Source organism: Natrix helvetica (assembly GCF_964273705.1).
Source record: "Natrix helvetica genome assembly, chromosome: 1".
NCBI lineage: Eukaryota > Metazoa > Chordata > Lepidosauria > Squamata > Natricidae > Natrix > Natrix helvetica.
Window position 1 is genome coordinate 193,254,782 of NC_138548.1, and position 12,528 is coordinate 193,267,309.

General features: G+C 37.9%; 1 protein-coding gene across 1 annotated transcript in view; it reads right to left on the reverse strand.

The window, feature by feature from the left end:
* The window catches only part of C3 (complement C3), a 59,771-nt gene that overhangs the window by 12,284 nt on the left and 34,959 nt on the right, over positions 1-12,528 (reverse strand). The window contains exons 24-31 of the mRNA XM_081946918.1: positions 12,012-12,215; positions 11,340-11,415; positions 10,143-10,305; positions 7,605-7,700; positions 6,310-6,460; positions 4,564-4,727; positions 3,439-3,597; positions 915-1,065 (exon numbers count right to left, since the gene is read on the reverse strand). Coding sequence (XP_081803044.1) covers positions 915-1,065; positions 3,439-3,597; positions 4,564-4,727; positions 6,310-6,460; positions 7,605-7,700; positions 10,143-10,305; positions 11,340-11,415; positions 12,012-12,215 — 1,164 coding nt within the window. The remainder of the gene's footprint in view (positions 1-914; positions 1,066-3,438; positions 3,598-4,563; positions 4,728-6,309; positions 6,461-7,604; positions 7,701-10,142; positions 10,306-11,339; positions 11,416-12,011; positions 12,216-12,528) is intronic.

Here is a 12,528-nt window from a genome sequence, read left to right on the forward strand (position 1 = left end):
TCTTCTGGCTGTAGAACCAGGCAAATATCTCAGCCTCTTTCAAAACGTGCCTATTCTGTCCTAAATAGACACCTCTTACAGTTGTGTCACCAACCAGAAGGGTACCAAATCATGGACCACAATGCCCTGCCCTGTAGAGTCGTTATCATCACAAACAGCTGAATCTGCCATCTCAGTATCCCTTTTAAGTTTGGCAGGGACATTATAACTATTATGCAGGGATACACCCAAAGCATCTTCTTCACTGCCCTTCTCCTGCAGAGTGTCAGAGTAGTATCCAAGCTTAAGAAGAGTACCAGCAGCAAAACAAGGGTTGTACTGAAGTATTATATTAAGGTATTGTAAGGAGTAAAAATATTAACCTAGTGAGAGTTGCCTTGAACTGTGAGATAAGAGGCATATAAATTTGATAAATAAAATTTGAGTTCTGCAAATGAAAAATGAGATGCACTTGTACTAGTGCCTCAGAATAGTTCACACTTATGAAACCGGTAAAAAATTCATTGACATGAATTGAAAGCAGTCAAAAATCTCTGCAGTTAATCTCTGGAGTTTCTAAAATTAAGAATGCCATTAAGACATTTTTTTTGTTTTTTAGCATATTTTATCTAAAATTTTAAGAGTTAGTGCAACTAGTTAAGTGATAACAGAACAGTGGAGACTTAGTGGACAACAAGAGGCCTTCTGGCCTATGGCTATTAGACCATCTGTCCAAATCCCAACTAGTTTGTTGACTGCAAGTACTGGATCTCAACTCAGTATGGTTAATGATATTATTTCCTATCAAATGAGAGACTTTTTTATGAATAAATAGCAGAGAAAGCTTGTTCCACATTGAGATTCTAACATTTTAATCCCCCCCCCCCCAAAAAAAACTTCATTACAATCTACTAGTTCTAGGAAAGCTAACTTACTCAATTGGACATTTTCAACAGAAACATCAAGATGGAATTTGCTGCAAACATTTTCATCTTCCCGCAATTGTGCGTTATAGAACGTCAAAATTGTCATTTTTGCTTTTCCATCACCTGATGCTGACACAGTGAAGTCTTCATTGAGTTTGGTCTGAAAAGCAACCAGGGTTAGTATGACCATCAACTGCAGTTCCTTGGCTATTTTGATTTTACTTGACTGCATTTGTTGTAACCTGATATGAGATAGAGGTGGAACAGATTTCAAAATATAAAAAAGACCAAATCAAATATTTGGATGAAGAAACAACATTATATTAAGAAGGGATCAACAAAATCAAATCATAAAGAAAACTCATTTCCTTCCACTTTCTGAAGTGGAAGTTTCATTCCACTTTACAATGAAAGTAAAATTAACCAAATTATTATGCACCAATCTTTGCAATTTCTATGTATGTGTAACTTCATAGTAATATAATGTAGTAGAATAAATGGATTTAATTTTCTGCAATAGGAAGGTATAAATATAAATTATATATAAATTATGAGTGGTGCCATTTGATAATTACATTACATTTGCATAATAAACTTTCAAGCACCTGAAATCTGTGCAATAGAGAAGAGATTAAAATTCCCTCTTCTAACAAAGTGGAGGGTAAAGCTTCTTATAAAAAGGTATTGGTTATTTAGAAATGGTCCCTTAGAGGCCATTGGTGATAGCTGGAAGAAAAAGCAGAGAGGATCCAGTTGTAACTGAGAGAAGTGTGTATGTTTCTTAAATCAAGAATTCCCAATAAAGGGGAGAGACTGTAAGGGCCATTGCTATAGAGAAGGTAATACAAGTTGTTCTTGATGTACAACCACAGTTGGACCAACATTTTGATTCGACACAATATTATGACCCTTTTTACAATGGTTGTTAAGTAAATCACTGCAGCTGTTAAGCGAATATGGTTTCCTCAACTGACTTTGTTTGTCAGATGCCTGCTGGGTTGAAAAACACCAATCCAGAGAGAGAAGGCTCCCTGATGAGTGACAGCCATGTTCACAGGAAGTCCTCTTTTTTCAACTTACTAACAGAAGGAATCGCCATTCATTTAGCTTATATGACTCTCCTGGATCAGGGAGAGTCCTAGAATTACCCCACAAGACCCTCCATACAGCAGTGGTCTGCAAATAGTTTCAGGAGCTGGTGAGCCATTCAGCTGGGGGGAGATGGGACAGGCCTGCAATCACTTATTTGTTGTTAAAGCAACTGTTTTGGAATTTATTTTTCAAATGGAGAATAAGTCATTTCATTTCTTAACCAATTTAAGGGATTTTATCTGTATTAGTTAAAAGAGATTATCTTTAGTCACAACCTGTTACCCCTTTTTGAGGCACTTGTGCCATTTTTGAGACTATTGTTAAACAAAAAGAAAGACGGTTGTTGGAGACAAGCTAAAATAAGGAAGCCTAGAGGTGGTTTTATTTAATAATCTGTAGCTTTCGATAACTTTGTTGTGGGTGGCTGATATTCCCCAATCTTTATAAATTCTGATTGGCCAGGGAATGGATAGATGGATGGATGGATGGATGGATGGATGGATGGATGGATAAATAAATAAATACATAAATAAGTGAGTAAGTAAGTAAAAGTAACTAAGTAAGTAAGTAAGTAAGTAAGTAAGTAAGTAAGTAAGTAAGTAAGTAAATAAATAAATAAATAAATAAATAAATAAATAAATAAATAAATAAATAAATAAATAAATTCTTTGACCATTAGAGGGAGGTAAAAGGATGGGCAAAATTGAGTTTATTTTTAGAAAGGTTTTTGAAAATTCTCTACAGAAAATTATTCAGTTTTAGACCCACTAGTTTCTAAAGATGTAAATGATATTGATAAATGATATTAAATAATATAAATGATATTTTTTTAAAATTTAGAGGGGGAATTATTTGTAGAAAATTATCAAAGCACTGATGCAATTTCACAAATATCTGACAATGTAAAGGACTTAACAGCAACTTTGGAATACAAACCTGACACCAATTTTTATTACGATGATAGCTTGAATACAATAGAAATTTTCCTCTCAGAAATAGAAAACAGCAATAGATTGTTTTAATTTTATCTTCATTTACTAAGTGAAGGTATTATGAAGTGCTCCAAAAGTCCCTCAGAGCCATTAAAATCTCTTTCCTAGGAATAGTTCTTGGAATTACAGACACAATTTTGCAATATTGTCTTAAATACAGCCTTTTGCAGCTTTGTGTGAGGAAAGGGAAGTCATTTAAAGCTACATTGTATGTTTACAAATAAGCTAGTAGTCTTAAGCCAGTCTCCCCTGATCTGATGCTTGAACATGGGCTAATATCCAACCGCCACAATTCCAATAGGGAGAACTGATTTGGGTTTTCTTTCTTGTTTCTTTAAATTCTGTATAGTTTTTCCCAGTTCTTGAAAAAAGATGCATTTGAACTTGAAACTGCAAAATAATTATTTCCAATTAAAGGAGTAATAAATACACTTGCTGAAATACTGTACCTCTGCTGTCCGGGCCAAAACAGCATTGCTAATATCAATTCTGTAGTTTAGAGGTAGTTCTCGTTCTGGCAGCTTAATAACAATATCTAAATTTAACTCATTATAGATAGGCTTCTGAATCTGATATTCAGCAAGAGCTTGAAACCCCACAACTGTTGCCTGGAATGGGAGAAGGAAAAAATAAGATTGTTTGTCTTGGAGTGTCTCACAAAGGAACTGAAAATCCAGTGATGTATTTTATCAGAGAAATAAATGTTTGACACATAGGGAAGAACATGGTGATGGGGCTTGCTGCAATAAATAGCCAAACTATCTTTCTAATTTGTACAATTGTCTGTTAGACCATTTGATCATAAATGAGAAGATGGGCTACAAACTGAATGAGTAAACAAACAGTGGAGGGTTGACTTATATACACATACATACATCTTTAAAGAGCCTTTTATCTGTAGAACTAAAATATCTATGACAATAGGAAGTCTATGGATGAGATTTCCCTTGGTTCCCTTAATTTCAGTATGGATGAAGGACATAAATCCTAGATAATCTTCATGTAAAAAATCCTTTCAAAAACTATTCTTTGTCCTGCACATCAAAAGATTCACACACTTGCCTGCTAAACAAGTAAACAATTTTCTATCCAACCACCATGTAAGCATACCCCCTGATCTTTTCTCAGCACAAAACGTTTTCTCCTATGGATGTGCTAAAAAAAAGCTTACAGATGACTAAAATGGAACCTGTGGTTTCTTTCAGTCTATCAGAGTTAGTCAAGCCCTATAGCACTTATTCAATGCCTTGTTCTAACTGCTGAGTAGTATACAAAGTACAGTCAGAAAAACACTCCTTATTCTTTTTCTTTTCCTTTCTTTTAGTGGGGGGAGCTGCTTCTCTGTAAAGCTTCCATTCGCTGTTTCTTGTCTTATCCTTAGGAACAATGGATAATAAATCCACAGCCTCTTCCTTGTGACAGAACTTCAAATATTAAAAGACTGTTATAGTGTCTTGACTTTGCCTTCTCTTCCTTAGGAGAAACATGCAAAAATTCAAACTATTGTTTTGTTTTAAGCAGCCTAATTTAAAATAGAGCTCAGATTAAAATCTGACAATAAAGCAAAAGCTCACTTGGGTTTGTCCATATGTTCCTCCATAATAGTTCTGATCGGTCAGCCATCTGACTACGGCATCGGTCTCCTCAAATTTCTTCATTTTCAGCAGGGCCAACAAGGCATAGGAAGTGCCTTCAATGTTGTGGGTGCGAGCGTTATATTCTTCCCAACGATTCCTTTCTAAAAAACAGCACAGAAACAGAATTAAGCCAAACAGATGAAAATATTGGTTACTTACCTTGAAGGTGACTTTGCATCGATCCATCTTGTGCAGCAATAGTGCCCATTCCTGGATTGGGAGGCCTTGCTCATGGTCACTCCTGCCTAGGTCACTTCCCAGCTGGACTACCTCAATGTGCTCTATCTTTGAAGGTCACCCAGAAGTTACAACTGCTCCAGAATTCAGTGGTGTTGCAGTTTCAGGTGCTTTGCCCATATTGTTTTGCCATGGGAATTGCACTGGGTCCATTTTCTTTCTGTATGCAATACAAGGTGATGATTATCACCTTTAAAACATACATGGCATACAACCAATTTATTCGGAGGACTGCCTCTCCCTAAAGGTACCGTGTTTCCCTGAAAATAATACAGGGTCTTATTTTCTTTTGACCCCCGAAATAAGCACTTGGCCTTATTTTCGGGGAAGTCTTATTATTTTTGAGGTGCTGGAGGCGGCGAGCGTGGTCACCTCATGGCTGCTGCCTGTGTTGCAATATTTTTGGGGAGGACTTATTTTCGGGGGTGGGCTTATTTTAGCGCATGCACTCAAAAGCCTGATTGGGCTTATTATTCAGGGAGGTCTTGTTTTCAGGGAAACAGGGTATCTGCCATTCCACCAGATATGGTAGGGTTGCCCTGCTCCAGCTCCCTTACCTTAAATATCACTATCTAGCAGGACCTAGAAAGAGTATCTTTTCCATAGCAGTGCCCACCCCGCAGAATGCTCACCCCATGGCATCTGGCAGGCCACACCCTTCTAGCCTTTCGGAAAGCTGAAAAGACTTGGTTTTCCTCCCAGGCACTGCAGTAGCACTGCAGGGGGGGACCCAGGGGATTCTACTTCTTAGTGGACCAGAGAATGTTGGTTGAAGTGCCAAGTGTTCATTTTACTGTTGTTTTCATTTTTATTATTGCAGTGAATGGCCCAGAGTTATTTTTCATTGAATGATGGTTTAATAATATATATTTATAAATAATATAATATTTATATTATAAACCAAAAACCAAAAACAAAGCATGTCTCAAATGTCATCTGTATAATCACCCTGTCTCCCTCTCCCTTCTCTCACTCCAGCTCTTTAAATCCATTTATCCACTCCATGCATCTAATGAAATGAGCTGCAGCTCAAAAAAGTGTGTGCTTTTTAAACTAACAGAGCTTTCCTCCTACAGTAAATAATTTGGAAATTAAAACTACACATTTTCTGAAGCTGAACTAGCCTCTGAGTAGAAATACATAGAAACAGTCCTTTAGATGTTTCTGGTAAAAATAAATAAATGGTTTGCCACAACTTTCCTCAGCCTTCTGCTGGGATGAACAACTGGCAGCCTATGGAAAAAAAGATCTTTACATCTATTTTTACTCATATTTTTTTCTACTTGACCAGGCAGCTAGAAGCAAACTGATGCCACTTGCATATGGCTCTTGATGTTATTTTTGGACACTGCCATTTCTAAAAATCTATCCATTGTGTTTCATGTTCCAAGCTAATCTTTCAAAACCCAAACACACCTGGTTTCTTCTATTTAAAATATATATTACCTGTTGATGCTGCCATGAGTACCCTGTCATCCTTGAGTCGGTCTGCAGCAGCCAAAGCATACGCTGTGAGGGCTGTAGTGTAAGGCCTTTGCAGTTTCTCGTACTTTTTGAGTAAATAATCTGCAGCCTTGTTGATGCTGCTGTTTAGAATCTAGAAGTGAGAGCAGAGGAAAGAGAATAGAATAGAATAAAATAACAGAGTTAGAAGGGACCTTGGAGGTCTTCTAATCCAATCCCTGCCTAGGCAGGAAACCCTACACCACTTCAGACAAATGGTTATCCAATATCTTTTTTAAAACTTCCAGTGTTGGAGCATTCACAACTTCTGGTGGTAAATTGTTCCACTGATTAATTGTTCTAACTGTCAGGGAATGTCTCCTCAGTTCTAAGTTGCTTCTCTCTTTGATTAGTTTCCACCCATTGCTTCTTGTTCTACCCTCAGGTAGAACAATAGCTATTAGGAATGTTTGGAGGACAATTTTAGGCATCTCTATGGAACATCATTTCCATGAGGTATGATTGGTTCCCTCTCAGTTGCTTTTCTGAAAGGCCCCCCAAAACATGGCTTTGTCAGTGAGCCTGAGGACCACAAATGGAGATGAATCCGATCAAGTGGTTGATCTGATTGTGCTGCTGCTGCCATGGGGATGGGGGAGTGGGGGGTGTAAGGGTTATGTTGTAAGCTGGCCAGAGTCACCTATTTGTGGGGTTCAATAAATAATAAAGTGAATGTGTGCTGCCCTCTTCCTGCGTGTATGTTTTACATGCTAGTAATGCACGTTTAGTCATAATATGTGCAATTTTAAGTTTTTTGCGCAGGAAGAGATGTAGAGGATGAATTCATTAGGAATGTCTTAAATGGGGGTTCCACTAGAGAATGTCTGTAAAACCTGCAATACTGTGTGATCCACTTGGAGAAACCCTTTCTGCACAGATCTTTCTAAACGTGCCTTTGAGGAATGCTGGTGATAAAAATTACACTGCAGCAGTGAAAAGGCTCTTTGATATTTACAGATCATTAACTGTTCTAAATACCTTGCTGGCTTGAAAGTATATGTGTATTTTTTAAAGTATCCTTATTGAACTGATTATTTATTTTGGTTTCCTTTGATTTGAAATGAATAAAGTATAAACCACAGCAATGCCGGCTAGGCTACTTTGAGATCCTGAAGGCTTCTAATACCTAACCTGGGGTCAAGAAGGTGGGAAAATGAAGTACTATGATAAAAAAAAACCCTACAGATTTGCTCATATTTTGGCCCCCTCATGCCACTTCCCATTATAATGTCACATACATTGATATGTTCCTTGCAGATTGATCTGGATTCCAATAATGAAATCAAAACGAATGCTGTTAAAGATGCCTCTGGTTCAGCACCTAAAGTTCCTCCCTAGAAGAAAGCAGTGGGGAGAAAAGAAAAGACCAAAAAAAAGATAAAAGTTAATGCTAATAAATAAACACTTTTCTGTCATTATTCATAGGGGGTACCATGGGGGAGCAGCAAAGAGTTAAGGGATTTTTTGTATCTCTTGACTGCCATCTACATTTCACCATTCAACTTGCATTGTTGTTGAAGAGTTGGAATTTGAGAAAACATTCAACTTTGTATATCCGTATGGGAGCTATAAACTACCCTAACAACATTTTGTGAGGAGAAAAAGAACAAAGGGCAGCAAACTCTGTGAAAGGAATTTTCTGCCAGACTGTCTACAGAAGAACAAGTATTTTGTCATTTTAATGAAACTTTCAATTATTTGCTTTCAGCCACGCATGGCCTAGGCAATTTCAAGACTTTATACTCCGAAGCTGATCAGTTGATGCTACTTCAGAAAAACAAAATAAAATTCTATATATGCCAGAATTGCAGCACTTTGTCTAAAGAGGACCAGAGGGCAGGCAAAGAGCAAAATTGGACAACTTGCTATGGCTAGCACCCACAGCCAGCTTGTCACCGCCAACTCCCCTTTGCCAATTTGCTGCCACCAAGTTGCCGCAGGACAAGTCCACATGATCAACTCACTACAGAGATAACTCATCACAGGCAGGCGGTAGGAGAACCAGGCAGGAGGGGGAAGCAAGCAAGAGGGTGTGCAGAACACAGAGCTTTATTTTCTCAGTAAGCCAAATCTTACCAAGGCTACCCTTTTTGCCCTTCATCCTGCTTCTGCTGGAAACACTTTATATTTCATATCCCAAAGTCCTTGACTTGGTTTATTGAAAGGAACAGTGGGAAGAGCATGATTTATTTATACAGGTGCTCTTTTGGAGTATTATCAGTAGCTGGACTGGAGTAAAGAGAAAGCCTGGACTTGAAAGATCATAGTGAATTTGTTTGAAATTTAGCAATAAGCCTTGGATGGTTTAGTGGCAGTGTTTACAACCTGGGAAAATGGTGCAACATGAAGAAGACAAGGGATTAACATTGCAAATAATTATGTTAGATATTCAAAAAGTTCTAATAATCACAGAGAGAATTGGCAAGAGATTTGAAATTATAGAACAAAACATAGAAAGAGTGGAGGGAAGAGTTGAGAATATTTACAAAACAACAATGAAATTTGAGGACAGAGTTCAAAAAACTGCAGAGAAATATGAACAGAGTGATAAGAAAATTGTTGACATTGAGAGCAAACCGAGAGTGGAGGGAAATGATATGTGTGAATTACTGAAAGGAGAGATCGACGAATTCGAACTTTATCTCAGACTTCAAAATATAGATGAAGAAAGGGGAGTTTCTGCAACCGTTCTTCATATGTTTTAGTCTCCGGTCCCCTAATCATCTTTGTTGCTCTTCTCTGCACTCTTTCTAGAGTCTCCACATTTTTCTACATCATGGTGACCAAAACTGAATGCAGTTTTCCAAGTATGCCTTACCAACGCATTATAAAGTGATATTAACACTTCACATGATCTTGATTCTATCCCTCTGTTGATGCAGCCTAGAACTGTGTTGGCTTTTTTGGCAGCTGCTGCACATGCTGGCTCATATTTAAATGGTTGTCCACTAGGACTCCAAGATCCCTTTCACAGTTACTACTGTTGAGCAAGGTACCACCTATACTGTACCTGTGCATTTTGTTTTTGTTGCCTAAATGTAGAACCTTACTCTTTTCACCATTGAATTTCATTTTATTAGATAGTGCCCAATGTTCAAGTTTGTCAAGATCCTTTTGTATCTTTAGCCTATCTTCTGGAGTGTTGGCTATTCCTGCCAGCTTGGTGTCATCTGCAAATTTGATGAGTTCCCCATTTATTCCCTAATCCAAATCATTGATGAAGATGTTGTACAGGGCCCAAAACAGAACCTTGGGGTACTCCACTGCATATTTCCTTCCATGTAGATGCAGTTTCATTGAGGACTACACGTTGAGTGCGGTTGGTCAGCCAGTTACAAATCCATCTGTTGGTGATGTTGTCCAACCCACATTCTTCTACTTTATCTAGTAGTAGGTTATGGTCTACCTTATCAAATGCCTTGAACTATTAAGTTTTTACTAGTTCCAGACTGTGAATCGAATTGAAGATTAAATCTTTGATGATGATGATGATGATGAAGATGATGATGATGATGATGATGATACCATCCAGTTTGAACATCTGGCTGACTGTGCAACAAACAATAATAATAATAAAATAATGGTATATATCCTGCCTGAATTCCTGTACAGCTGGCCAATATCATTAGAGAAAAAGCTAGCAACAAACCCCTTGCACAGTAAAATCTTTTTTTTAATACCCAGTTTGGGTTTTTTGTTAAGAACTTGGAAACCTCTGGATTTATTTAAATCAAAGAGGGAGGGAGGGAGGGAGGGAGGAAGGGAGGAGACCATACCAGCATTTCTCCATGGATTACAGGGGCATTTTCTTTGAACACTCCATCTGGTTGTTGCCTGTTCAGAATCAGCCACTTCACACCTCCACAAATGATTTCATGGCTAATGTCTTTTGCAATGTTGGTAGCCATGGCAAAGACTTTTACAACATATGCTGTTAGCCTGTAAAGAAGATAATGCATTAACTAACCATTCCAATGAAGAACTTAATATAAGTAGTTGCTTGCTTGCTTTTGTAAGCCAAATATGACTAGGTTGCTGATACCTAGGAGAAAGAGGGGAAAAGTGGTTTGTCCAGAGTCACCACATCACTATATTACGATACAACATGAGCAGAGGCTGTCCATGCGTTAATGGGAAATAATCAAGATTAAAATGAGTTGTCCTCCTCATCTGTAAAAAAAATCCAGGCTAAGGGTTAAGAGAATGAGAATTATTTATTTCGGTTCTTGTAACTATCAAAGATGAATTCTTAACATTTGCTCCATATGTGTTAGTAATAATCAGTGGAACTGAGTACTTCCAGGACATCTCCCCACTGAAGCAGGATAACTATCTTTTCAGGGGGCTGTTTTGCAGTAGTGGTGAAGGTCCTGGCCTAGAGAGCAGGAGATTGTAGTGTTCTAGGCCTCTCTTAGGCATGAAAGCCAGCTGGGTGACTTTGGGCCTCCATCAACCCAATTCACCTCACAGAGCTACTGTTGTGGGGGAAATACAAGGCAAGAATATAAAATATGTTCATCACCTTAAACTAACCAAAGAGGGAAAATATCTAGTATTAACAGCAACAACAACTCAATCTCATGGAATCAGTGTTTCAAGTCTTCTACTATCTTGAAGCAGGACATACTTATTGTTATTTTAATGGGAAAAAACAATAGAACTGTTTGATACTAAATGTTAAACATGAGAAGACAGGAGGGAGACATATTATATGGGTAAGCCATTATCAGAAAAGAGTATTTTGTCTGAAAGCTGAAAGGATTTTGATTGAAGCACGGCCTAGAAAGTAGCTACTAGGAAGAAGGGAAAAGTAGGTAGAAAGGAATGAAGAAAGCAAAAATAAAAAAATACAAAGACAGAGAATTAGATGCTGAAACAGAAGTTAGAAAATGAAAATATGTGAACATTTATAGAGGAAGTTAGAGGAAAGCCTTTCCATGATCTTAAAGTAATGGCTATATTTTTGTCCATACCAAGTACTAGCTGGACGGTCTGTAAATGCTGCATAGGAATGGTCTGCTTTCTTGTACACCATCTGCTGGGTGTAACCTGAAAAGGAACAAGATAGAAAGAGCTATGACATTTAGCTCCAGCCATACAAAATCACACTTGCATCCAGACTGGCATCCAAAACAGTTTTGCACTCTTCTTTCTTTGCTGTGAGCCTCATTGGAGCTGCTTTTCCTTTGCACAATTGTTTCGATTTTTGTTCTGGTCTCAGTGTAAAACCACCCCACTCTTCAGATGAAATTCTGAAAGCAGCAACAGCAGCAGCAACAACAACAACAACAACAATAGGAGTTGAAGACTGCTGTCCTGTAAACCAGAATTTGATAGCAGAACAATACTTCCAAACTCACCACAAGAGATAAAAATGTCTTTCCTTTTATAGAATATTGTGATAATTCCATCAGTCCATATTTAAATATTTCTCAGCAGTTACTATGATCACTCCAGACTAAAGAAGTTCTATCCTTAGCTAAGCTAGCAAAAAACTATCTTGTGAAAGAACAACAACAGCAACAGCAACAACAAAGAATCCCACCATACATTTAAGAACATTTGGCTTTTTGACTTCTGTGGGTTTAATGAATCTCACATTTCCATCCCCTGAGGAAAACAAGCCTGGAGACAATTTGCCTTACCAGTCATGATCTGTTTGACAGCTTCAGTCCTGCGATCCACGCCAAAAGCCTCCCACTGCCCTGTTGAATCCAAGTAGTAGGTGGCAATAACCGATGGAGTCATGGTGATCATATTTTGCTCCCCACAGCCAGAAGGAGTGATAATGAGATGCCTGAGTTTACTGCCATCAATTGAGTTTTCAATCATCTGAGCCACACGGTCACCTGAATGTGAAAAAAATTACCAAGCACGTTAGAAACCGGGTAGTTTGTGAACTTTCTTTAAGCTTCAATATCTTTAGGGCAAATGATTAGTCTAATCTTGCTTCTAACTCCACTAACCCTTCCTTTAGAGCATTGAGCATAGAGTAATTAGGTTCCAGGACTAATTAGAAGGTTTATTAACTAACTTATTTATTTCAGTTTCAAGATCGCCAGACTTATGGTGAAAAAGAAGAAACAATATATATGTAGAAAAGAATAAAGCTGACCAAAAGATTGTCAGGCCTGTCCTAGCTTCAGCACTTAGGAAAGAAAG